At 39.5% G+C, this 26484-nt stretch overlaps 1 protein-coding gene across 2 annotated transcripts in view; it reads left to right on the top strand.

Annotated features, from left to right (window-relative positions):
* Positions 1-26484, top strand: part of Cog2 (component of oligomeric golgi complex 2) — a 44472-nt gene that overhangs the window by 297 nt on the left and 17691 nt on the right. For both annotated transcript variants that reach the window (XM_033761859.1, XM_010621921.2), the window contains exons 2-9: positions 11261-11422; positions 12530-12595; positions 15416-15496; positions 16924-17027; positions 20535-20643; positions 21149-21328; positions 23230-23354; positions 25946-26072. In XM_033761859.1, the coding sequence (XP_033617750.1) occupies positions 11261-11422; positions 12530-12595; positions 15416-15496; positions 16924-17027; positions 20535-20643; positions 21149-21328; positions 23230-23354; positions 25946-26072 (954 nt within the window). The remainder of the gene's footprint in view (positions 1-11260; positions 11423-12529; positions 12596-15415; positions 15497-16923; positions 17028-20534; positions 20644-21148; positions 21329-23229; positions 23355-25945; positions 26073-26484) is intronic.

The raw sequence follows: 26484 nt of genomic DNA, 5'->3' as shown, positions 1-26484 counted from the left end.
CCCTGCGGTTGCCTGGCCCGGGGTCGCGCGGTCCGGTCCGGTCGCCACGCCGGGTGACCAGTGCTCGCAGCTCAGGGAGGGTGTGAGCGCGCCCTGGGCTCCACGCACTGCCTGGGGTCAGATCAGGAAAAGCTCTGTCTTTTTCTGCCTGACGTTCGTGGAAAACTGGAATGTAAGTGTGAAAGTTTGGTATTTCTCACTTTGTTGGTGTACAGCAGAGTCACCCATTCATCTTTTTTAAAGTTGTCCTACTTATACAGTTTAGCCAACTTGAAATTGGTTTCCAGATAATTATAGGATCTAGATTCATGGAAAGGAAATGTAAACTAAAAACATTTCCCTAATAAAAGTTGATTAGTCACAACCTAGAAAATGTCCAGGTTTTAAGTCTGAACTAGGAAGAACTAGTTGAGGTATCCCTTCAGCCTAAGCTATCCAAAAAATATCTTTATATTTAACTTCTTAAGATTGGGATTTTTGGCAACGGTAGCTCGTTTCAGTGTTATTAGAAATGGAGGCATTTAGGCTCAGTAAACACCTAAAATGTTGAACAAGTGAATTTGTCTTACTCAGCTTGTTTGATGGCTTTTTAAATCAAGTTGTAATTTTACCTTTTAGTTTAATTGACCTCTGTCTTTTGATATTTGTATTCAGATCGCATCTCTGCAGTGCATTTTTAAATTTTGGTTTTTTTTGTTGTTTTGTTTTAAAATAGTTAAGGCAGGCACAAGCCTGTAATTTCACCACTCTAGGAGCCCGAGGTAGGAAGACTGAAAGCTTGAGCCCAACTTGAGGGATTTACCTAGACCCTGTCTCAAAATAAAAAGGGATTGGGGATGTATCCAGTGCAAAGGCCCTGGATTCAACCCCCAGTGCTGAAAGAAAGGAAAGGAAGGGTGTATTGTATCTTATCTCGTGTGCCCAAACCAAACCATACGGGGGGATTTATCTAGACCTGTATATGTAGAGATATTCCTGCTAAAATGCTGTAATTAAGTGTAATTTGAACGGTATGCCTGCCTGAAAGAGTGAACAGTCAGTTCACCGAGACACCTTTCATCTACCTCCGGGGTAAAAGCTACCCTGAAAGGAAGACAGGAGGATCTAAGGATTCCAATTGGAGAGAGTGCACTGCAGGAGGAAGGGTATATGCAGTGATCAAGAGTCTTGTTCTCACTCAGGAATCTCAAAAGTGCAGAAAAGTCCCTTTTTCCACCTTGTGAGTTAGGCCTCCTTCTGGCTCATTGTCAGCATCCTTTCTAAGTCACTGGCCCCACCACCTTTCTCACTCAGAGGTGCCAGAATGCCTTTGTTAAACACAGCTCCAGGAAGTAGTAATCAAAACAAACAAATCATAAAACAGAGCAAATAGGAAAGTGACTGAAATGCCAACAATTCCAAGTTTAATGGCTTGTAAACCTCTGAATATGCTGTGGAATTAGTAAACATGAACACTTCATATTTAGAAAAAAATACAGAGAACAGTTGTTCTGTGTAAAATGTTGATTGTGTCAGTGGAACCAAAAGTTAAAGGTTGTTTGAAGTTTGTATTTCCTTTAGGGACATTTTCTAAGTTATTGTTTTGTGGCAGAAAGGATGTGTAGTGTCCTTGCTTGCCAGGATTATATTTATACAAGCCCAGCATGGTTGGTGCACACCTGTAATCCCGGCACTCAGGCAGGCAGTCGAGGCAGGAGAATGCTGTGAGTTCAAAGCTAGCCTGAACTGCATAGCAAGACCCTGACTCAAAAAAAAAATACACACCCACACACACACATTTATACATTTGTGTCTTGTTTAACACATTTTGCAATGGCATAGGTATAGGTTGTTTTGCATGTGAGAAGAGTAGGATATCAGGTATGTATTAGGAGAGTTGAGATTAATTGAATCCAGGCATTTGCCTGGAAACTGCTGTCATTAGTTTGCCAGATGATTGAAAGACTGCTAATGCAATGGCAGCAATTATTTATTCAGTCAACAGACACTTATTGATCACCTGTTATGTGCCAGCCAGCAATGTGTACATAAAGGGACAGGATGAATGAGATATGGCTTGGTTTTTGAGGTGGTGAGAGGAAGAACATGTGCATCCAGAAACTGCACTTAGTCTGGAGTGATTGGAGAGTGGGAAAATGTACAGAACAAGGCTAGAAAGGTAGGTGAGGCTCATGGGGTTGCAAGTTGGAGCCGGCCCTGTATACTATATGAGGGCTTTGTGCTCAATGCAGGGTTCACTGTGGAGTTAAAGTAAAAACAGGAATTTACGTGGCCACTTGCACTGGCGCTGACTGGAGGCAGGAGGCCGCTCACACTTAGGGGTTGACAGGCAAAATACAATATAAAGTATTGGTGGTAGGGAGAAGGTGATGTATTAACAAGGACAAGTTGGACCCACGTACCTGGGTGTGCTACTGTGATCACATCATTCTCCTCTGTCTCAGCATGTGACTTCATCCCTTTTTACAGAAAAACAGAAGCTGTCAGATGGGCCTGTCTTCACTTTGCTGATAATGACCTCATTCCTTCATGATGCAGTACTCATTTCTCCTTGCCTGCCATGGGGCTTTCCTTTCTCCTGATCACCCTGTCTCAAAATAAAAAGAGACTGGGGATGTAGCCACTGCTACACTGGCTTCAATGCCCTCTCCTTTCTTTAAGGGACTTTGTCATTCCCCCTTGCCATCATCCCTTCCCACTGCCACCCATGCCCTTGCCTTTCAAGCACTTTGTCATTCTGTCTTCCCCACACCTTCCCAGTGCTACCTTACACCTGATTCCAGGGCCCTTGCCTTCCTTTATGAGACCTTGTCATTTCCCCTTCCCACTAACTTTCAGAAACTGTCTTCTGCTCAGTCCCCTATCTGATTATTCCATTTATATCACAATTTTATGCTCACTATTATGCTTCTCCCCTTTCACTCAAGCTCACGCTGGCTTCTAGCCCATCATTCCACTGCACATTTCTCACCAAAGAATGCTAGATGTCAATCCAGCAGGCCTTTTTCTGTCTTCTGAGGAGGAGGAGGAGGTTTGTTTTTTGTCTCTCAGTTCAGTTTTGAACATGCTGAGTTTGAGGTGCCTCAGAAACATCCCAGAAGGAGTGTGAAGGAGTTGAATATGTGGGTTTGTAGATCAGGAGCTATATGGGTAGGTGACTTGAAACTGTGTGACCTGCCTATACATAGGCTGCACGGAGCAGATCACCCAGAAGAGCAGATAGAAGGTTGAAAGCAATGCAGTCCAGGGTTGCTGAGCGATTTATGATACGAAGCATAATCATTTCATAACAGATAGCCTGCCTCACAGGTTCACAGTGGGCTCTGGTTCGTCATGAAAAGGCTAAATTCTCTTCAGCCTCAATTCAAGACAGAAATAATATATTTGAGATTGCCACAAAAATTCTAACTCCATTTAGATGGAAATTAGACTACACTTCATGGAAGTACACAGTTTATTTGATTGGCACTTGGTAAAAAGCAGTTCTTTGCAAAAAAATTGTTTTGGACCATTTTTGCTTTTGAGTCTCCAGCTCATCTTGGGGGCAATATAGTATTGTAAAATGTAGCATTTGAGTAAAATGTAGCATTTGAGTAAAATATTGAATTTACAGATCTTTAAGTTATTACTTGTGATTTTCTTTTCAAAATCAGGTAGCAAGAAGCATGATATAAATAAATCTTTTTGTTTAAATGAATTTAACCGCATTTAACATCAAATTTCTTTGAACATTTGACTAAACAGATTAATCACAGACTGGGGCTTTTTTTTGTATGCAGAGTCCAGCATTTGAAGACATTAAGTTGAAAAGGTAAGCTGAAAGCACTGCATAGATTATATTAGTGTTAAATTGGGATGGAGGAGAAAGAAATCAGCTAGAACAAAGCTCACATCGTTAAGTGGATGTGACAGGATATAAATTTCTTTGTCTTTTTAAAAATATGTCATACAGGTGTGATACTGAACAGAGGGTTTGAAACAAAAATGATTAATCCAGTCAAACTTAATTCTTAGAATTGATACATTATTTCAAGAGAAGATCATCTGTCCATAGATAATGGTGCACTCTAGCATACATTTTTAATTCCTCAAGCCTAAGTACTTGGTAGTAGATTTGGAATGAACTTGGGGAGCCCTGGTTTCAGCCTCCAAGCTCCAGTGGTGCCACCTACCCTGGACATAGGATTAATTGAGGACAAGAATGGGAGGAGAGAGGTCCAAGATGTTTTTTGCACACCTGCTGTCCTCTGGTATGATCTTTTCCCACAGTTTTCCTATGGCCACCTCTTCTCAGTTCAGATGTTACTTTGTAGGAGTCTTCCTTCATCATCCAAATTAGCATTTGTCACCTACATTCAGGGTCCCCGCTTATTTTCTTTCTAGCACTTTATTACTGCTCATTAGTGTTACTTTGATTTAATTACCTGGTTTTTTTTTGTTTTTTGTTTTTTCCTCTTTCCTCATTTCTGTTATTAAGATATATACTCCTAGGGCTGGGGATTTAGCTCAGCGGTTTGGTGGCCTGCCTTGCAAGTGCAACGACCTGAGTTCAATCCCTGGTACCCCCCAAAAAAAGATATATACTCCTTGAGAACAGTCATATTGAGTTTGTTTTCATTGCAGTGTTCCCACAGCATTATTTAGAGTATTACCTGAAGTACTTGGAAAATATTCAAGTAATACTGATTGAATTTTTTTGTTGTACATTTCTGGACTTATACAAATGCATGTCATGTGTTCACCATTAAAGCATCATGCAGAGTAATGTTACTGCCTTAAAGGTCACTGCTCAATCTGTGCATTCCCCCATTCCTAATTCTTTTGGAGTTTCTGTAGCTTTGTCATTTCTGGGGTGTCATTAGATGGAATTAGACAGTAGTCTTTTCAGATTGGCTTCTTTCACTTAGAAATACATTTGGGATTCTTCCATGTCTTTGTCTTTTACTCATATGGTGTGTGGGGGGAGCAGTACTGGAAGCTGAGTCTTTGCAGTGAGCTGTATCCCTAGTTACATTCATTCATTTACTTATTTATTTTGAGACAAGAGCTTGCTAAGTTGCTCTTTGCTCAGATTGCACTCAAACTCACAATCCTCCTGCCTCATTTCATTTTATTGCTGAATAATGTTCCATTATATGGATTTACCAGTTAGTTCTTTCATCCACCTATTGAAGGAGGTCATGACTGCTTTCAGATTTCAGCAATTAGAATAAAATACTGTAAACCTTTATGTGCAGGTTTTAATGTGGACATACATTTTCAGCTCACTTGGGTAACTACAAAGGGCACAGTTGGTAAGGCTGGGTTTAGTTTTGTAAGGAACTGCAAAGCTGAATTCCAAAGTGGCTGTACCATCTTATATTTCCACCAGCAATGAATGCGTTCCTGTTGCTCCACATCCTTGCCAGCATTTGGTGTGTAGTGCTGTCTTATTATTTAAATTTGCGTTTTCCTTACAGCATGTCATGTTGAGCATCTTTCAGAACTTTTGCCCATTTTTAAATTATGTTATTTGCTATCTTATTGGCCCCCAGCTTTGAGGCAAATAAAAATTGTATGCATCATTGTGAAATGAAATGTGGCAGATTTCAAGTATATATATTATTAGTAACCATAGTTATGCTATACATTAGATCTCTAAAGTTTATTAATAATTGAAAGTCTGTACCATTTTACCGTATTTCCTCATTATACCTACCTTTCACTACCAGCCCCTGATGAGCACCATTCTACCTACCCTCTTTGTTTAAATGAATTCAGCATTTTATAGTCAGTATATTAGCTCATACAGTATTTGTATGTCTGTCTTATTTCACTTAGCATAATGTCCTCCAAGTTCATCAGTTTTGTTGCCCCACGACTCCCTTCTTACCTGTTGGATGTATACCACATTTTCTTCATGTGTTCATCTGGTGGTAGACAGTTGGGTTGTTTTCTATCTTAGCTGTGGTGAATAATGCTGCAGTTAACATGGAGTGCAAATACCTCTTTGAGAAAGTGGTTTTATTTCTTTTGATAAATACCCAGTAGCAGAGTTGCTGAATCACAAGGTAATTCTATTTTTAAATTTTTGTGAAACGCCCTTGCTGCTTTTCATATTGACTGAATGTTTTCTGATTGTTTTAATGTTTCTTCATATATTTTGGATTCAAGGCTTTTGTTAGAACTGTATTTTACAGATATTTTCTCTTAGCAATGTCTTTTGTAGAGTAGAAGTTTCTAATTCTGATGAAGTCCAGTTTATCAATATTTTCTTTCATGAATTGTGATTCTGGTGTTGTGTCTTAAAGAGTCATTGCCAAAGTGAAGTTTACTTAGATTTTCTTTTTCTTTTTATTGAGTTTATTGGTATATTCTAGGTATACAGTACAGTTACATTCATTACTGGGATCTTGTACCTTTACATGGCAGGTCTTGGTTCTCATTTTTTTCCCCTTGTCCCTACCCTCCTTTCACCCCCCCTCCCCTACTTAGATTTTCTTTTGTTATCTTCTGGAAGATTTATATTTTAAATTTAGGTCTGTTCCATTGTGAGTTAATTTTTAAGAAAGATTTTAAAAGCCTTTGTTTTCATTTTTCACATGTGAATACCTGGTTGTTCCCACACCATTTGTTGAAGAGTCTGTATTTTCTCCATTGTGTTGCCTTATTTCTCTTGTCAAAGAAGACCTTACTATTACTAACAGAAGATCTCTTTCTGGCTCCCTGTTCTGCTGTATCAATCTTTGTTCTTTTGCAGTCCCACTGCCTTAATAGCAAGAATTTTAGATTTAATTTGCTGTTTTTCTAGTTCTCTAAGGTAGAAGCTTAGATGATTGCTTTTAATCTTTTTAATACTTGCATTTGATACTTTTTCCTTTTAAGCAATGTTTTTGCTGCACCCACAAAATTTGCTAAGTTGTACTTTTATTTTCATTAATTGAAAATACTTTTTTTTTTTGGTACCAGGGATTGAACTTGTGTCCTTGTGCTTGCAAGGCAGGTGGCAGAACCACTGAACTAAATCCTCAGCCCCCTAAAATACTATTTCTTGAAAGAATATTCTTATGTGTGATGTAGAAGTGATAATCTCCAAATATGTTGAAGTTTTCCAGAAGTATTCTGATCCTTATATCTAGTCTAATTCTACTTGGTGTGGGGCCATAATTTGTTTGGTTTTTATTTTTTAAAATGTGTTTAGAGGCAGGAGGATTGCTGCGAGTTCAAGGCCATCCTGGGCTACATGGTGAGACCCTGTCTCAAAAAAAAAAAAAAAAAAAAAAAAAACTTGTTAAGATTTGTTTTGTGGCCCAGATCATGGCAGGTCATGGTGAATATTGCATGTGAGCTTGAAGAAGGTATATCCTGCTGCTGTTGGATGAAGTACAAATGTTCAGTTTATCTAGGTGGTCAGTAGTGCTGCCAACACCAGCCCTTTCCTTAGGGTTTTCTACTTGGGAAGTCTGTCCATTTCTGATGCAGGTGTGATTTGTTGTTAGACACATACATATTAAGAATTATTATTTCTTCTTGGAGAACTGACTCCTTTATTATAATGCAATACTCCTCTTTATCTTTAATAATTTTCCTTGCTCTGCATTCTGCTTTGTCTAATATCGACTCCAACTTTCTGATTATTCTTAGAAAGTTTAATATATGTGAACATTTTACTTGATTTTTAAATTTTTAAAAAAGATATAAATCTTTATCATAAAATTCAACATTTTACCATGTGCATTCAGTAGTTTTTCAGTATATTTATGCTGTTTTTCAACAAACATCACTTACTTTTTTTTTTGGTTTTTTTTTTTGTTTTTTGAGACAGGGTCTCACTGTGTAGTTGAGACTGATCTGGAACTCACTATGTAGCTCAGGCTGGTCTCAAACTCACAGCGATTCTTCTGCCTCAGCCTCCTGAGTGCTGAGATTACAGGCATGTGCCACCATGCCAGGCTCATCACTTTCTAATTCTAGAACGTTTTCATTATTCCAAAAAGAAACCTTATATCTATTAGTACCTCTCTTCCCTGGCACCATTTGTTTCTGTACTCATGAATTTGCCCATTCTGGGCATTTCATATAAATGGGATCATGTGATCTATGTATGATTTCTCTTATTAGCGGGACCTCCATGTGGTGGCATTTAATATACTTTATTCCTTTTTATAGTTGAGCAGTACTCCACTATATGGATAGACCGCATTTTATCTATCTGTTTATCAGTTGATGGACATTTGAGTTGTTTCCTCTTTGTAGCTATTAGAAATAATACTGCTGTGAACAGTCACATGTAAGTTTTTGCATGAACATCCATTTTTATCTCTTTTTAGGTATATTTCTCGGAAATAGAGAAACAGCCAAACTTCTCCACAGTGGCTGCACCATTTTACATTCTCACCAGCAGTGTGAGGGTTCTAGTTTTGTTTTGTTTGGTTTTTTTTTTCTTTCTTTTCTTTTTCTTTTTTCTTTTCCCTTACAGTACTAGAGGTTGAACACAAGACCTCCACACTGAGCTATATCCTCAGCCTTTTTTGCTCTTTTTTCTTTGGAGAAAAGATCTCACTAAAGTTCTAATTTGCCCAGCCTGAGCTTGAACTTGCAATAAGGATTTCAGTTTTTCTACGTCCTCACCAACAATTATTTTCTGATTTCCTCCCCTAAGCCCTTTTTAAAATTACTCTGTTGTAATGGATATGAGGTGGTACCTCATTATGGTTTTGAATTTCAATTCTCTGATGATTAATGATGTTGAGAGTCATTTGTATGCTTATTGGCTATTTTTTATCTTCTTTGGAGAAATGTTTATTTAAACCCTTTTCTCATTTTTAAATTGGGTTGTCTTTTTGTTGTTCAGTTGCAGGAATCCTTTGTATATTCTTGATGTTAGTCTTTTGACAGATGCATGATTTGCAAATGTTCTTGTCCATTATGTGGGTTGTCTTTTTACTTTTTTAATAGTGTGCTTAGACATATAAAAAGATTTAGGGTCCATTTATTAATTGTTTCTTTGACTGTGCTTTTGGTGACATATTTAAGAAACTATTGCCTAATCCAATATTGTGCAGATTTCCACCATTCTAAGAGAGTTATAGTTTTAGCGTGCCTTTTTTTTTTTTTTTTTTTTTTTTCTTTTGAGACAAGGTATTGCTCTGTGGTTCAGGCTATCTTTGAGCTCACCATGGCCCCGGGTGGCCTTGAACTTATAGGAATCCTCCAGCCTCAGCCTCCTGAGTGCTGGGATTACAGGTGTTTGTCACCACACCTGGCTTTTAGCTCTTATTTTTAGTTAAAGTTTTGTGTATGGTGTGAGATCAGTGTTCATTTTCATTCTCTTGCATATAGATATCCATTCTATTTCCCCACTGAATAGTCTTGCCATCCTTTTCAAAAATCATTTGACTATAAATATGTTTTAGATTATGTTTAATTATTTAATGAATCTACAACATAAAGTAGAATTATTTATATTAAGTGAAATAAGTGTTATAAGCCACTGTATGTTTGGGGTTGTCACAGTAAAAGCTGCTGAATGCAGAATTCAGAGATGCTCTAAGTAACTTAGTTCTTTTTCTATGCAAGATTTGTTTATATCAAAATAAATATGTGTCGAGTTGAGTACAGTGAACCCTTAAGTTAAAACCGGCTTGCCAGACAAACAATTTGGGCTAATTAGATTAATGAAATATTCTTCTGCCTCATTATTTATAGCATATACCCAGGTAAACATACAGATTTCAGCTGTTTTGACTTACAACCAACTTGAGTTACAACTAGCCCTCGGGAACCAATTGAGTTTGTAAATCAAGGGTTCACTGTACTAATATTAGCCAGTAGCATTTGTTCACTGGATCTGGGTTATAATGTAGACTGAACTTGAAACAGTATTTAGCTGAGTCAGGCAAAGTAGTCTTGCTGAGAGTCACATACTTGATTATACCTAGGCTGGGGTTGCAGGCTGAGTCCTCTTAGTAGTAACACATGATGGCAGGTGAATATCTGGTGTCATCTAGGTACCTCAGGAAACAAAGTGTCTAGGCCGATTCTGGTTCCAGATAAAACTGCAAATGGTCTTTTCACAGGTGGCTAGAAAATTGTGACTTGATAAAAAGTCCTCTTACCTGATATAATCACAGCAGATATTTGAGGTTAGCAAGTGCCTGAAGAAATGGTGAATATAAACCATAATAGTTTGTTTTTTAAAATGTGTGTATGTTTATTCCTCACTGATATGGAGCCAGATTCGTGTACCTGAAAAATTGATCTGATTACATTTTCATTTTGTTTCTCTGTGTCACTTGAGAGCCTGAAGACATTTCTAGAGACTGGGGTCTTTCTGGATTTGTACAATTCTCCCACTCCCCTGCCCCCAGGTTTATCTCACCCATGTCCAACTCAACAGAGATTTTCAGGTCTTTTCAAAGCATCTTCCATAGTTTCCCTAAAAACTTTTTTCATTTACATTTTTCTTGTTTGATAAAATGTTTAATGAGTTATATCATCGTAATATGTTCATATGGCCTTAAGTTTGATAACCATCATAGCTGACTCTTGGTCCTATTTACCTAATAGGAGTCAGAGTGGAGGTGAGGTAGACGATCAGCTGCTAGCTGTAAGTGGGTAGCCTGCTTGGAGCATTAGCACGCCATAGAGCAGAGAGCAGAATCTGACATCTGTGTGTGGAATTAAGCTTGCCTCTGAACATCTCTTCTGGTGTATCACTTACCATTCATGTGCAGTGTTAACACAGATGTAGATGTTTATGAAATGACAGTCAAGTTGTACTGTTGCCAGGTTAGAAGCGGTTTATACAGGCATTTTAGGTTGTGGGGGGGCATGCTAGCGTATGTATACATGTGTGTAGAAAAAGGTGTGCAAGAAACTGATGCACAGTGTTAAATTGTGAAAACTAAATAGTGCTTATTTCTAAAGCATGAAAGTATGGTTGGTTTTTTATTCCCATCTTTTGTGTAAAATCTTCATTGCTTCAAAGTTTTATATTAAACATATTACTTATAAAATTAAAGGAGGAGCTATTCCTATTTTGACAAGGATCTGCCTGAAATGGGAAAAATAAATTCCATGTAGAAAGGGACCTCAGCAGGACTCTGTGCCTGTGGGGAGTGGTGAACATCTTGTTACCCATGTGGCCAGGGAGGTTTTGTCCACCAGTGTGGCTGTATGAGGAACTGCAATGGCCTTGCTCTCTCTTCCTTTCCTCCTTTGTTTATATGTAACTGTGATGTCATTGCAATGGTTCTTCCTTTCCTGGTTAACTCTGTAGGAAGACTTTGATGTGGATCATTTTGTGTCTGACTGCCGGAAGCGGGTGCCGCTGGAAGAGCTGAGAGATGACCTGGAGCTGTACTATAAGCTGCTGAAGACAGCCATGGTTGAGCTTATCAACAAAGACTATGCGGACTTTGTCAACCTCTCCACCAACCTGGTGAGCTTGACCTGTAGCCCTGCCTATCACCTCACCCACATGCATGCTGATTCTTTAAAAGTGCAGTTTTTACAAACCTTTTAGTTGATTTTCCTCTAGAAATTTGAAGTGATCACCAGTCCCATTAATAGAATTAAACTTTTAATTCTTGCTCATGTAAAATGCATTGCTTATTTTTGAGTAAGAACCAAGTATTAGTGAAGAATGAAGGTGGTGGTAGCACAGTAGTTCTTTGTTTGCTTTTTATTAAGTATATACTAGAAAGTCTGCTTATGCTAATTTGCAAGAGTAAATGTCAGCTGTTCTCAAGGAATTGTTTAATTTACTTTCTGATAGCCAAAGCTGAGTTGAGGGAACAGACCAGTATTTATCTTCAGGAGGCGTGGTTTTATAAAATGTAAGGATAATTGGTTATGAGCATGAGAGTTGTGATAGAAGTAGTTTAGAAGTGCTTGAATTTTAACACTTTCCCAAGTTTGTCCTTTAGTCTTCTTGTGTTTTTTATTTTGCTTTTCAATGTATTTGTCCAAAGAAGTACAGAGAGTAGCCCTCTCCATGAGGATTTTAAGAATCATTAAAATTAATGAGCCATGTTTGTTTTTGGTGAAATATACTTTAGGAAACTCAGATAAATGTTTCATTAGGATTAGAAACCTGGAAAATGTTATATCCATTCAGTTTAATTAGTATTTTTCTCAAAGGCTATATTATTTAGACAAGATTTCATTCATTAAATGTTTCCCGTCAACCCCATAAATTATTATATAGATTTACAGTATTTACCTCCAGGTAGAAGTTTTTGGTCATTAAATAATTTTAGCCAAAGGCAAAAGGCTTTTTTTTTGTTTTAACTTTTTTTTTTTTTTTTTTTTTTTTTTTTTGGGGTTTTAAAAAAAAATTTTTTTTTTGTACTGGGGATTGAGCTTGGGTCCTTGCGCTTACAAGGCAGGTCACCAAAACACTGAGCTAAATCCCCAGCCCTTTAACTTTTCTTATTTTTGTGATTTCCATGTGTCTTAGCAGTCTAGTTCCACCTTGATCATGAAATAGATACTCTAAATCACTTTTGATTGTGATGTATTTATGCTTGTTGGTTTTTGATTTTAGGTTGGTATGGACAGAGCCCTCAACCAGCTTTCTGTGCCCTTAGGACAGTTACGAGAAGAAGTTCTGGTAAGTAACCCAAATAATATTAAACTGTCCACTGTAAAGCACATATGATTTATTTGCCTCCTCCCAGAAGAATTTCTTTAATCTATTTGTTGTTTTTTGAATGATCAGTGATTACAGGACTTAGCCTTAAAAAAAGATGTAAATAAATGTTGAATTTATAGTCAAATGATTGTAACCATAATGTATGCTGCAACCTAAGAAACATGTTTGAATTAAGTTGATAGATTGTTAAAGGCAGCGCGTTAAAATATAGGATGAGAAGGCTGTTTGAAAATTTAGCTTGATAGTAACCACCAGTTCATGAGTGGATATACTTTAACAACTTCACAGCAGCTCTGATTTGAATTTACTGTCCCATCAGGCAATTTGTATTTTTTCTTGGGGGATGTCTTTGTTATAATAATACAAAGAAAGACATTCATTTAGCAGACCAGATGTTGTCATATTACAGTTACTTAAGGAAAACATTAAAATGTTTTTTTAAAAAAATTGCAATATAGTTAATGTGTGGTGCAGCAGTTACAAAATGTACATTATATGCACCAGCAATGGGGAACTTGTAAGATTTCCACATTTGCCATTTAGAGAAATACTTATTGATAAACTATTCACAGATATAAATAAGTTTATTATAATGAAATAAATTTGTTGATTATTGTAATAATTTTTAAAATTGGTATGAATAGTATTGATATATTAGGGCAGTAATTATTCAAATTCAAGCAACTAACTAGACTTGGTCCATTTATAGTCTTTTTTTGGGGGGGTACCAGGGCTCAAACTCAGGCCCTTGCACTTGTGAGGCAGGCACCAGAACCACTGATCTAAATCCTCGGCCCTATAGACTTTTTATTAATTTTATTAGTAAAAAGACTGATAAAAGTGATTAGATCCATTTGTACCACCACTAGCACAAGCCCAATGGGACAGCCCTGCACGTACTACTGGTGTTTCAAGCCAGTGGGACTATGTTAAGCATTTGTAATTTCATTTGTGTTTTTCCAAATGATGTTTTATCTGTGGTTAGGTTCCTAGACTAGTCCATACAAGTTATTTAAATGCTAAGGCAGCTGAAGGTTAATATAAAATTAATGTGATACCTAATAAACACAGTATTCTGACATTCCTCTGAGATTGTTTCTGCTGTGGGAATGAGACTTCCCACCTGTGAGCCATTGTGGACAGGGACTCCATTGGAAAGAGCATTAAAAGGGGGAGTTTTGGCATCCTTCCCTGCACAGCACTGTGGTACCCTGTCCTGCCCACCCATCCACCCCTGGTCTGTGTCAGGGCCCTGACTTCCAAGTGCCCTGGCACTGTTGAGGTGTCACATGCTTGATGTATTACCCCATCATAGCCTGCGTGTATCACAACCAGATGTTGCACAGTCTTGTGTGTTAGCCCCATCACAGTGCCTGAGTGTGTGACATGAATGTGAAGTGCTAAATTTTTTTTTTTTTTTTTGGTACCAGGGATTGAACTCGGGTCCTTGCGCTTGCAAGGCAGGCCACCGAACCACTGAGCTAAATCCCCAGCCTGAAGTGCTAAAAGTTAGAACAGACATTCGTGTCAGTCATCCATAGGAGGGCAGTTAGAAAGAACTTGTGTGGAGATAAGTCCGGAGCACTGTCTTCTAGCAAGCAGTTCTGAATATCTCCATTTTGTTTGATTTTTTAAAAAGTCAACAAAGTACTTTTTTCTGGGATGGAAGGGACTGGTTTTTGTGCTTCACTGTGAATTTCACATGCCTCTGCCCAGCCTTGAGGGTGGGATATTTCCTGAGCCGTAGTCTTCAACCCTGTGTGCTTCTGTAAACTCTCCAGCAGATGAATCATTCTCCTGACTTCTGCTCTGCCTGTGGCCTGCTCTGATGAATCCTGGCCCTAGTTTTACCTTGCCACCTGCCTGCTCCCCCCTTTTCTCACAGCTTTTTATAGAGCTACCTCTTTACTTAGCATGTTAGCCATACATACATCTTCTCTTCTTTTTTGACCTCCCGTCTCCTAAATCCACGTGAGATTCTGAGATCACTGAGAGAAACGACTGTTGCTGTCTTTCCTTCATTATACCCTTGCTGGCTTGCACAATAGCTGTTGTTTTGTAATGTTTGTTTAATGAATGAACTCACTTTTCTGTAGAATTTGTGATTTGTCCAGTTCTTCTAGATGTTCCATTACCATCATTTTGGCCCTGATTCCTGATTATCCATTCTTGGCTTGCTTCATCAGCTTCTGGGCGTGTTTTTCCTCCTTTTGTCTTGGCAGCCTGTTCTTGACTTGATTCCTAAATTTCCAAAAACATTTTTATCATCATCTAAGATGTTTAAAATGTGTAGAATCAGTCCAAAGACCTTATCTGGGCAAAGCTTTCCTAAGTTAACCTTCCTTCTTGATTTCTACTTCTCTCCAAATGAAAGCCTGTGGTGTCCCCCAATGTGTATGTGTGTGTCTTACTTTACTTTCCCTTTCTTCTACTAAGAATATCCTCGTTTCACTTTGTCAGATTCCACAGACTTTCAGGGTCCACTTTGTGCCCTATGCATTGACTCAGGTTTCTGTTTTTTAACTACCTAGGATATCTGTGTAGAAGTATTTTTCTTCTGGCAGTGAATTCTGCATGGCCTTGGCTTTACATGTTAGTATGCCTCTGACTCATGAGAAATACCATGACAGTTATGTCTAATACTTTGTACTTTTACCAGTATCTGCATGATACTGGTCCATTGTTATTAGGTCCTGCAGAATTGAATTAAATGTGTAAATTTTGCAATGTTACAAAATAATTTTTACAGTCCATTTTTTTTTTTTTATTCTTTTAAAGAGTCTTAGATCATCTGTCAGTGAAGGAATTCGGGCAGTAGATGAACGAATGTCTAAGCAAGAGGACATTAGGAAAAAAAAGGTATTCTGTGGTATTCTCCATTTAAAGTTTTGACTTGCTCTAGCACCTTGTAGCGACCAGCACTCTAGACAAGTGGCCTTACCCTTCCTGGGACCTTTGTGGGGAGGAGCATGATGTGTCTTGTCAGTAGCTCAGAAGGGCTGGTATGGGCTGCATTCAGCTCTTCTTATGCCTAGACTGATTAAAGTCCTGGGAATAAGAGAGGTGAGGAAAAATAATTAATTTCTTAAATGGCAGATAAAATTGCATATTCTTCTTATGCTTGAATTTGCTCATAATAGTATTAATATTTTTAAGGAAATATGTTACATCCCAGCTAATACCCTCCTCGTGCTTACCCTTTTCAGTCCTGTTAGTCATGGGGGTAAGAAGACAATTTCAGAGGTACCAAGTGTTTGCTAGATTAAAATTCCTCAGTTTTTCAAAGGAAGAAGCAGTAATGACTGATAGTAAAGCACTTTAAAGGTTAGCCAGCATGTCATTTTTGCAGCCTCCTGTAGAGAAGACATTCAGAGTGGAAGGAGCTTCTGGGGAAGAAGGTGCTGCCTTTGTCCCCATTATATTTCTCGGCATGTACTTCCTGGACTATATAGTGGTCCTGTGTTTTAGTTTTATTATCTGATTTTTTATAATCAGAACTGCATAATGGCAGAATTGGCCTTAGAATTCAGGATCTTCACTCTAGCCTGTGTTCTGCCTAGTGCTTTCTAAATTTATAATTTACCATACATTTAAAAAATCTCACAGGGCAGAGGCCTGTTTTGGAGACCTTCTGACTGGTTCTCCTGTATAGATCTCTTCGCAGCTTTTCTCCAGACCCACGACATAATGCATTCCAGAAGAGACCATGACCATGATGAAAAGCGGGATTACTTGTTTATTCATCTGTTCCCTGTGTCTGGAAGAATGACTTGCTTCATAACAATGCTTAGTGACTGTTTAGTGAATAACTGTATCTTTTTGTTATAATGCTTCTCAGATTCTTTGATAATAGATACTGTTGTGTATTGTGTAGTGTCTTCATGCATGAACACTTGTGTATTCGTGAATATGTGCTCATGTAACTGGAGAGTATAAATATGATTGGAAGTTAAAATTAAAACACAAAAAAGCAGTCTCAAGCAGATAATGTAGAGTCAAAAGAAAGGCTCATTATAATGAGGGAGGTAAGAAGGAATAAGAATGCAGAATAAGAAAGTAATAATGTGTATTGTTTTAACTATATACTTAGGATACACTGTTGGGATATGCTTGTTCTAGAAATTGAAAATTAGGAATTGCACTCTTGATTTAGAATGATGTAGAAATAGTAAAATGTAAAATACTTTATGTTAACTTTGGGTTTATATTTCTATTTCTTTTGAGTAAGAAAGATAGTTGGTTAAACATCATGATAACATTTTTTGGCTTAACTTCCATCTTTATAGATGTGTGTATTGAGGCTTATACAAGTTATTCGATCAGTTGAGAAAATTGAAAAGATCTTAAACTCTCAAACTTCTAAAGAAACATCTGTATTAGAAGCAAGCAGGTAAGTATTTTCACGAAATACCTCATACCTAGACTAAAAGTCTGGCTTAGTATTTTGGGGGCGGGTGTTGAGACAGGGTCTCACTGTGTAGTTGAGCCTGACCTGGAATTCACATCTTGGCTTAGTATTTTTTAAAATAACTCAAGAAAAATATACTGCATGACATGATACTCACTGTATGCTGTTAGAGACCCTGTGTGTTTCTTGGCCATAGTTCCCATTCACTTCTTTCCAGGAGTGAGAGAGAGTGTTATTCCGTGAAAGATTTTAACTTTGGGTGGCCTTGCCTGTGCTTCAGCAAAGTCCTTACTGATCTGCCAGGTGTGGGAACAGCATTTACCTCAGGCTTTTTCAGCAGGTCCCAAGTATTATCATTGATATGTCTAGAGCTTTAGAATGCACTTACATTTTATCATTAAGAAATAGTACAGTTCATATTTAGTTGAAAATTACAAATTGCAGAGGGAAAGCTGTTGAACTAAGAAACAAATTACCATTTCCTTTGTTAGACTAGAATTGTCTTACTCCCCGCCTCCTGTGAATCTTAAAATCAACCAGGTGGGTAGGAGATTAAGGAATAAGTGGCCTCAATTATACAAACATGAGCAGAGTCAGTGCAGTAGAGGAACCCAGGTTAATATAGCAGGCTCACTGGGTGGACTGAGCCAAGTTATCGCTGTTCTCTGCCTGAGTTTGCCACTGTGATGTGAGAGTGCATTTCAGGACCTCTCCATGCAGGTTTGAACTTTCTGGGCATTGCTAGCTAGTGCCTGAAATTTTAGATTCAGGGGCACATTAGAGACACTATGCCCCAGATATCTCTAGATTAAGAAGTGAAGCGTCCACAGGGAAGGTAACCCACCCTTGCTAAGTCTCTGCTTCTTCTCATGAGGAGGATGTGTTTGTGAGTGGTCAGTCCCTGGTGTCTGTTTCTTCAGCCCTCCATGTTCATGTTTTTTCCTGCATCTGCACTTGTTAGTCATCATCCATCTCTTCAGTGGGGGCCATTGGAGTCCAGGTTGTCCTTAGCTACCATGCCTTTGTTACACTCTCAACAGCATCCTTTATGCAGTGTCCTGATCTCCTTCCAGTCTTGCTGGTTCCAGCCATATCCCTTTGGTTGACTGTAGGCTCTCCTTGGGTGCTCTTGTCAGTGCTTCATTCATTACTGGCATCTCTGGGCAACCTTGTCCAACCTCACAGTCCTGACCACCCTGGGATGCTGACCCTTCTTTCCATACAAGCATCTCTAGCCTCAGGCATGAGTCATTCTGACCACCAGTCTCCTGCTGTGCTGTAGGCATCATGCATTGCTCTGGATGAGAACTGAACTCATTGTGTTCTTTACCCATCTTTTGCCTTTTGCCACTGGCAAAAATGTCTCACTCTGCTTTCTTGTTTCTTACCTAGGAAATGGTCGCTGCATTGCCCCAGCTCCTAGAGTATCCAGTGGTTCTCTTCCTAGGCAGGTCCTGGAGTGTTTGCCGCTGGGGTGCCACTCAGGTTGGGAGATAGCTGTCTACTCCTCTTCATTCCCTTCTCAGTATGGCTCCTGGCTGACCTCAGTGCCCTCGCTGCAGCTGCAGGTGGTCCTACAAATTTGCCTGATCACATCTCACTTCTTATTCATTGCTTAAATATTGACCTCCCCAGTGGCTCGCTCTTTACCAGTTCTCCTACATCCTTGACCAAAGTGGCTCCCTGGCTGCTGTGACCATTGCTAATTGGTGCATTGGTACAATGCCAGTTATAGGTGGCCACCTTCCTTTCACATTCACTTCTTCTAGGCCCATCAAATTCCAAATCCAGCTCACAATATGCTTCAAGTATGGAAAGGTGATTGTTCAAAACAGTATGCTAGTTAGAGGGGAAAAAAGCAAGTTTTGAAACACTGTAGGTTTTGTAAAATTTAGCCTTTTCTGCTGGATGCTGTTTATCCCTCCCGCTTTCTTTAACTCTATCCTACTTAGTTCATTCTTAGAATGTGCACACAAGACACTACAGAAGTGAACTTGTATAAAACTTGACTGCAGGCCTGCCCCCTCTGAGAAATCCTCCCTGACCTCTTCCCATGAGTGCTTGTCTTCATGCTGCCCATCCAGCCTCCAGGTCTGCCAGGGATCTTCCCTGTGGGACCAGAGTTGCAGTCAACTTGGGTGCTTTTCCCATCAGATTGTGAGATCCCTGATTTGGGGGCCAGATCTTGCTCATTACATCCAGGGTCAAGCTGGTAGGGACCTGAGAGGTCAGACATCACGCACTCTGAGGAGTGGCCATTTGTGTCTGTGCTGTTCCTTTGGAATGTCTCTATTCAAAGTAGCAGGCTCTGTGCCCTCCTTGGTCTGCGTTGACTTCAGGGGCTTTTCTTTAATTCAGATGGGCCAATTTGATGGTAGAGAAGCTAACCAGGGCATGATAGTACAGAGTCAACACCTGTCTGTTAGGCAGGAAACATATATTATGAATAATACATCCACCCCAGCCTCCTCAGGGGAGAGCTGAGAACATTCCAGATAGAGTCACACTGGGCAGCTGCTCTCCTGTCCCTTTGAACTAAACACAGGACTGTGTGGACACTGGTGTCTGTATATGGCATCTCCCATGTCTGTATGCTGTGGGCATTCCATTATTCATGGACTTGTCCAGGAGAGATGCTTTTATATTTCTCTCCTTTGCTGCTTCACTTCCACTTGAGTGGTGGTTGTGCTTCATAATGCATTTTAGGGGAAGGTGCATTTATTCCACTTGGCGGCAGATACACAATGGCTATCTTCTCTACAACTCCAAGCATGTAGACTGTTTGGAATAATTCTTAAATAAGCTACTACTGTTTAAATGTAAACCTATTTTGAGAATTATATTTATTTCTATTGGAGAGCTAGTCTTATTTTGGACATGACATAACTAGTGTTTTAGAAATGTTAGAGGTAAGTCAGACTGTGGTACTCAACTGCTTTGAAACTTAGTACTTGACTCATTTTTATGTAAAAATTTTGTCTTGGTACTTAACACACAAGCTAGAACATGTCAGTGTTCATTGCCTCATGACTTGCCACCCTTTTCAGCCAAAATCGTTTGGTACTCACCGTTTTTGGTACATCTTAGCTCTCCTGTAACCAGTTAACAAATGCCAAGCTGTCACTGCATTTTAGAAGAGTGAATGAGCAGGTAGAGAAGTAAGAGAGGATTCAAGGGTGAATGGAGAGAGGAGGAAGAAGAGAGAAGGGAAGTCGGGATCAAGGAGGGGGTCCAGCATGTGGGCACTCTATCCAGACAGCCCTGCTTCTACTGGGCTCGTGGCTTGAGGCCAGCCAGCACGTTTTGAGTACCAAAAGCTCCTGGAACGAGGTGGGCTTGTGGCACAGAAGACTGACCTTGACCTTGTGACAGGTAGCTGTGGAAAAGCACACTCTGGAAAAGCTGGACATGATGGGTGTGAACCAACCCCTTGCTCTCTAGGAAGTAAATACCTGCAGAACTGAATTCTCTGATTGTCATCCCGTGCAGCCCACTCCTGACTGGACAGGTCCTGGAGAGAATCGCCACAGAGTTCAACCAGCTGCAGTTCCATGCGGTGCAGAGCAAGGGCATGCCTCTCCTGGACATAGTGCGACCCGTGAGTGCTGTCTGGAGCTTTCCTGTGCACTTTGGGGAACTTGAAAAATAATTATAGTTTGATCTAATAACACACCTGATACTAATTTTGGGTCTACAGAGATTTGAAGCTAGCCTTGAATTTTTCAGTTTTGTTTTCTGGGCCCCTGCTTCCTAATTGTTGCACGTTGTACATGTGTGGACTCAGCCACATGTTTTAAATTATAGGACAACTTTCATTCCTGAATTTTATATAATTTGATGTATAGTGCAGTCAGATTTAATTTTTCTAAGGCTTTGACTAGGCTTGAAATCTGTAATGTTTATCAAAGAGATATCCATAGCTTCAGGGGAAATTTGATTTTTCTTATCCTGTAATTCTGTCAATTCTTTCATGATGACTCAGAGATCTATTTATAGAGGTTATGGGGAGTGGGAGAGACTCGTTACTCCAGAAATGTAACCTACTCTCTCTTTGGGTGAGACGCTATTGAGTTTCAGAAGTTGCTTTCCATTTGTTCCCACAGCGCATAGCTGGCATCACAGCCATGCTGCAACAGTCCCTGGAGGGCCTCTTGCTGGAAGGCCTGCAGACCTCCAGTGTGGACATTGTGAGACACTGCCTGCGCACTTACGCCACCATTGACAAGACGAGGGATGCTGAGGCCTTGGTGGGCCAGGTGCTGGTGAAACCCTACGTAGATGAGGTTTGTGTGCTAGGTAGCTGCTCTCATTTCATTCTCTGCTTGGTTGGTGGGAGTTGGGGGTGTGCACCTGAAGCCTTCCTGGGAGGTTCTAGATACTACACGGCCAGCTGCAAGAATAGTGTCCATGGGCACAGTTGTGTGTCTGATCCGTAACTCAAGTATGGTCTTCACTTCAGGGAAAGAGTTTTGCCCAGCAAGGTATATGTCCAGTCCATCTTTAGTCTATTATGCATATGTAACTTAAAACCCAGTAAAATTGTTAGAAAACTTTGTACACTGCCTTGTGGGTGGAGTAAACCAAGGAAACATGACAGTGCTGCCATGTATTAGGTGGCGCAAAGAGCTTTGCGCACAGAAAGGGTGTGAATGGAAACAGCAGTGTGCATCCACACACCTTCAGGGAATGGGTGACATTGGGTCCAGCTCTTGAGAAATTTGGGAGAGTCTTAGAGCAGGAAGGTGAAGGGGCAGTATTCAGAGATGAATGGCTTTAATAGCAAATTAGAGGCTGACCCTTGGCTACCCATTAGGATACAGGTAAAGCGTAGGAGTCAGTATGCTTTGCCAGCACAGCCAGAGGGCAGGATACACCTCATGAAGCTGCGTACACACAGCGAAAGTTCTGATGTGCAAAAGCAGCATTTCCTGGGGGTGAACTAGAAGTCATGAGGCCTGTCTTTGGTGCTGGGAGATGTTTATCCAGCCCTGTCATTCTGTCCAATAAGAAGTGTACAGAGAAACTCCTGTGACTTCTAGATGAAAAATATTTAATTTTTTAAAGGGGTAAAGTGAATTCCATAAAAATGAAATGGGGGGATTAAATGTGTCCTTACTAGGATTACTAAAATGATCTTAAATTTCCAATGTTGGTATCTTACTGTGTTCCATAGCTGTCTTTGGGAAAGGAAAAAGAGAAATTGTTCAAATTATTTATCAATCAATAAAAATATTTTAGTTACTATTTATGCCCTTTTCCTCCATTGAACTGAATCTGATATGTTAAAGAAATACTAGAAGTTTGTGGCATATTAAATAAATCATAGCTCCATTTTATTTAAACTTATATACTTACCCTGTGGTATATCATCTGTTGACTGGCAACCTTAGGACTAAAAACTAAAATACAATAAAATATATTTTCTTCCATCTTTCTGTGTCTGACATCTGCCCTTGTCTGAATGATGATAGGGAAGTAGTCCAGGGTCAAAGCAGTGAGGGGTGTGGTAGGGAACCCTGTGCTCTTGACTTATGTCATTTCTGTAAAGGTACAATCTCTGTTCAGGCCCATCTGGAAGCAGCTGAATGTGAGTGTTGATCTGCCCTGGTCAGTGTCTGAGCTAGCTTGCATCTCCCCCACTGTCAGAACTGTGCAGCCAGACTTTGGAGCTAGTTTCATATGTGTCCTGATTTTTATTTTGCTGTTTAGAAAACATGCTAGTTGGGGAGGACATTGGCCATGAGGAATGCTTTTTGTTTTGTTTTGTTTTGTTTCCTTTCAGTTCGGTTTTTTATAGTCCTGGGGATGAACCCAGGGCTTTCACATTAAGCTATGTCCCCAAACTTTCCTTTCCTTTTCCTTTCCCTTTCCTCTCCTCCCTCCCCCTTCCCCTTCCCTTTTCCTTTTCCTTTCCTTTCCTTTTCTTTCTTTCTTTTTTTGGCTAGTTTTTATTTTATTTATTTTGCTGGTTTTTATCTTATTTTTCATTTAGTTGACTAAGCTAGGCTTGAACTTGCACTACTCCTCCCTCAGTCTCCCAGAATACTATGATTTAAGGTATGTGCCACCTTGCCCTGCTGAAGAAGTATATTTCTAAGTTTGTTTATGTTTTTTTTTTTTTCTCTAGTATATTGTCTATATTTCTTCTAAATGCTTCTTTTAAAAATGCTATTCCCTTTCCTAGGTAATTGTCGAGCACTTTGTTGAGTCCCTCCCCAACGGCCTTCAGGTCATGTATAACAAGCTCCTGGACTTTGTTCCCCACCACTGTTGCCTTCTCCGGGAAGTCACAGGAGGAGCCGTCTCAAGGTAACCCCTGCGGCTCTGACACGACGCCCCTCAACCTCAGCTCCACATTTTGGCACTGCCTGGCTCCCATGGGCGGCAGGTCCCTGGAGAGCCTCGCCTCTCCTTGCTCCCCTGCTGGACCTGTGAAGCAGGTGCTATCCGCTTGCCACACTAAAGAGCCTGAGCCTAATGCTTTATCTTTGAATGCAGTGCCTGTCCTTGTTCCTCTTCTGAACTTCTTACCGAATCCACTGTCCAGTCACAGTTACGTTACTTCCATGATTCTGTATCCTCCTGTGTCAGTGCCAATTCAGTGCTTTATCCTGATGTTCATCACTAATTGTGTCCAGAACTGTGGACCAAACTTCATCTAACAGAGGGTTACCTCCTCCCTGGCCTGCTCTTCCTCACCTTGTGACACATTTCTTGAAAACATCAATGCCCAGTAGGGTTTGCAGAATGAAAGAGTTAAGGCATTTTCAGTGAAAGGAAGGGAAATCAGGACTCTGAGTTCGCAGAACAAGTAACTTACTTGGTCTTAAATTTCTTGAAGAAAATACAGTATTCAGAATGATTAATATTCTGCTTGAGCCTTGAAGTACCCTCTGTGTTCCTGTATCATTGTAGATGAAGCCTTATTTTGACTCTTTAGCTTGGTAATCAGGATCTAGTTGGATTTGGAAATAAGAATAGTAGAAGTTACAGTACAAGATTAAATATGCCCCAGTTGTGCAGCATCTAGAAATTAGATTTTTTTTTTTTTTTTTTTTTTTTTTTTTTTTTTAGTAATTAGGTTTGACAAAGCTCAAGTTGGTACTCAGATGTCAAGTTTCAGTGCTCTGGAAGTTGTCAACAGTTCTCAGTGTGGCAGAGGCCTCAGACAGTTGAGCACTCTTAAGTCATCCCTGGCCAGGTTGCTTTCTGGTTGTACTCCACCCCGTCACAGTTCTGTGTGGGTTTTGTGTGTCCCTGCCTTCCCTCACTTTCACCTTACTTCTAGTTCCTAATGCTCCGTGTTTCCTTTGTCTTTTCCTATCTTTGCCCTCTGCAAACATTCAGGATCTAGAAGCTTGCTCTTGTCAGCCACAGTGTCACCTGTTAATCTTGCAGGTCTTATGTTTGGAGAGGGGTTTTTAGACATTTACTTTATGAATGCAGAGATTCATTATTTGGTGTTGATTATACTATTGTATCTAAGTCCTCAGTTCCTCTCTAGATGCCTTATAGCCCCCTCCTCCTGACAGAAAGTCTGATAACCCACTGAATTTGGTACACCGGGGTTTGGGTGGGGGCATTTTCCCATTCCTCCTGCTCCTCTGTAGTTTTCCTCATTGTTCAGGTGAAGCCTTAATAAGACCATTGAAAGCTACTCCTGAACAGAAATAGTGCTTCCTTGAGGACCTGTCTGGATAACTTCTGCTGAACAGGAAAATTATAAAACCTTTTTAGAATTTATTTTAATACCTACTGGAATTTTAAGTCCCAAGGTGATATGACAGCTTAGCTATACAACTCCCAGAAGACTAAAATTAGATTTCTCACTACCTTTAAAGAAAATTATCTTAAAATATTTTGTCTAGATACAGTTGTAAATACATAAGTATATTATTTTCTAAATAAACTTTATTATAGAAGTCCTAAGGATCTGTAAAATTACTTTATTCAGCACACAGTAGAGTGGGCAGTCCCAGGAGATAATTGCCTAGATGCTACTTATAGGGCTTTGTGTAAATATTACTAATCCCTATTGTTTGTCCTAATTGCTTTAGAAAGGCTAGTCTTCTTGACGACTGTTTGAAGTTGGTGGTATTCTCTTGTCCATTTTTAGGACAAAAAAAGCACTGGGGAGTTTCATGTGAACTCAGGTTTGCTGATTCTGAAGTGCATGCTTTTGTCTTAGTGCTATGTTTTTGAATCGTCCCACCTGGCATGGTGGTGCAAACCTGCAATCCCAGCACTCAGGAGGCTGAGGCAGGAGGAGTGCTGCAAGTTCAGGGCCATCCTGGGCTACATAGTTCAAAGCCAGCCTGAACTATATAGTGAAACCCTGTCTCAAAAAAAAAAGAAAAGAAAAAGGAAATCCAACATTCAGTGTTTAAAAATGGCAAAACAAAGTATATACACAAAACACATTAATCTGTTTTTTGGGTTTTTTTTGGTATCAAGATTTGTATAAAAACTGTAGAAATTTAGAACTGAAAATAATCCTTAAGGTAGGGTAATAAGTATGAAGCTTTAGTAATGGAAAGCTTGCATCATTTGCAGATCTCTGCTGGTGTCAGGCTTGAACACAGGTTGCTTCTCCTGTGGTAGAGTATTTGGGCAGCAGCCTTTGTAAACGTAGGGCAGTGCCAACATCATGCAATGACTTTGCCTTATCTTTGACGCTGGTGTGGGAGTTGGGTTCCATGACAATTGTCAGATTCAAAATGACACTGAGATCCAGGAGTGCAGTAGCACCTTGTGTATAGAAATAAGCAAATTGACACAGCTGGCCTTTAAGTTTTAGGCTGAGCACTTTTTAGTACGGTAGAAATAGAAGTAACACTGGAAATTCCCTTTGTATAGAAGATTATGGTGAACTTGACTGAGATTTTTCTCTTCTCTTTCAGTGAAAAGGGCACCACTGTTCCTGGGTATGACTTCTTGGTAAACTCTGTCTGGCCAGAAATAGCAAAAGGACTAGAGGAAAAGCTCCCCTCACTCTTCAATCCTGGAGACCCTGATGCATTTCATCAGGTAACTTCTTGGTTTGTGAAGATATTAACCTGAGACAGGAAAAGTTGTGTTCTCTTCTCTACAGACTTGGTCCTGTGCTTTATTTAAAACAAAAATTTGAGTTGCTAAGGGAACATTTGCCTTAAAACGTACATTATTTTATCTACTTGATATTATTTTATCCAGTGGTCTCTGACACTTTCAGGAATGAGAATATTCTCCTTTTAGAATATCATTCTAATTTTAATATATTTGCAGCTGAAGCAAACACATTCCCCTTTTAGAATATAAAAGTATAATTCAGTCTAGATAATAGTTGTGACTAGATAGGTGCATTATTTTCTGACTTACTGTATTGAAAAAGTACTAAAGATCTATGAAGGCGTTATCTTTACATTTGTTTTCCATGGAAAATTCAATTTTTATATCTTTA

This window comes from Fukomys damarensis, unplaced genomic scaffold (assembly GCF_012274545.1).
Source record: "Fukomys damarensis isolate Sample0158 unplaced genomic scaffold, DMR_v1.0_HiC HiC_scaffold_10, whole genome shotgun sequence".
NCBI classification, from domain to species: domain Eukaryota; kingdom Metazoa; phylum Chordata; class Mammalia; order Rodentia; family Bathyergidae; genus Fukomys; species Fukomys damarensis.
Note: the sequence above shows the minus strand (reverse complement) of the source record. Positions and strands in the feature narration are given on the sequence as shown.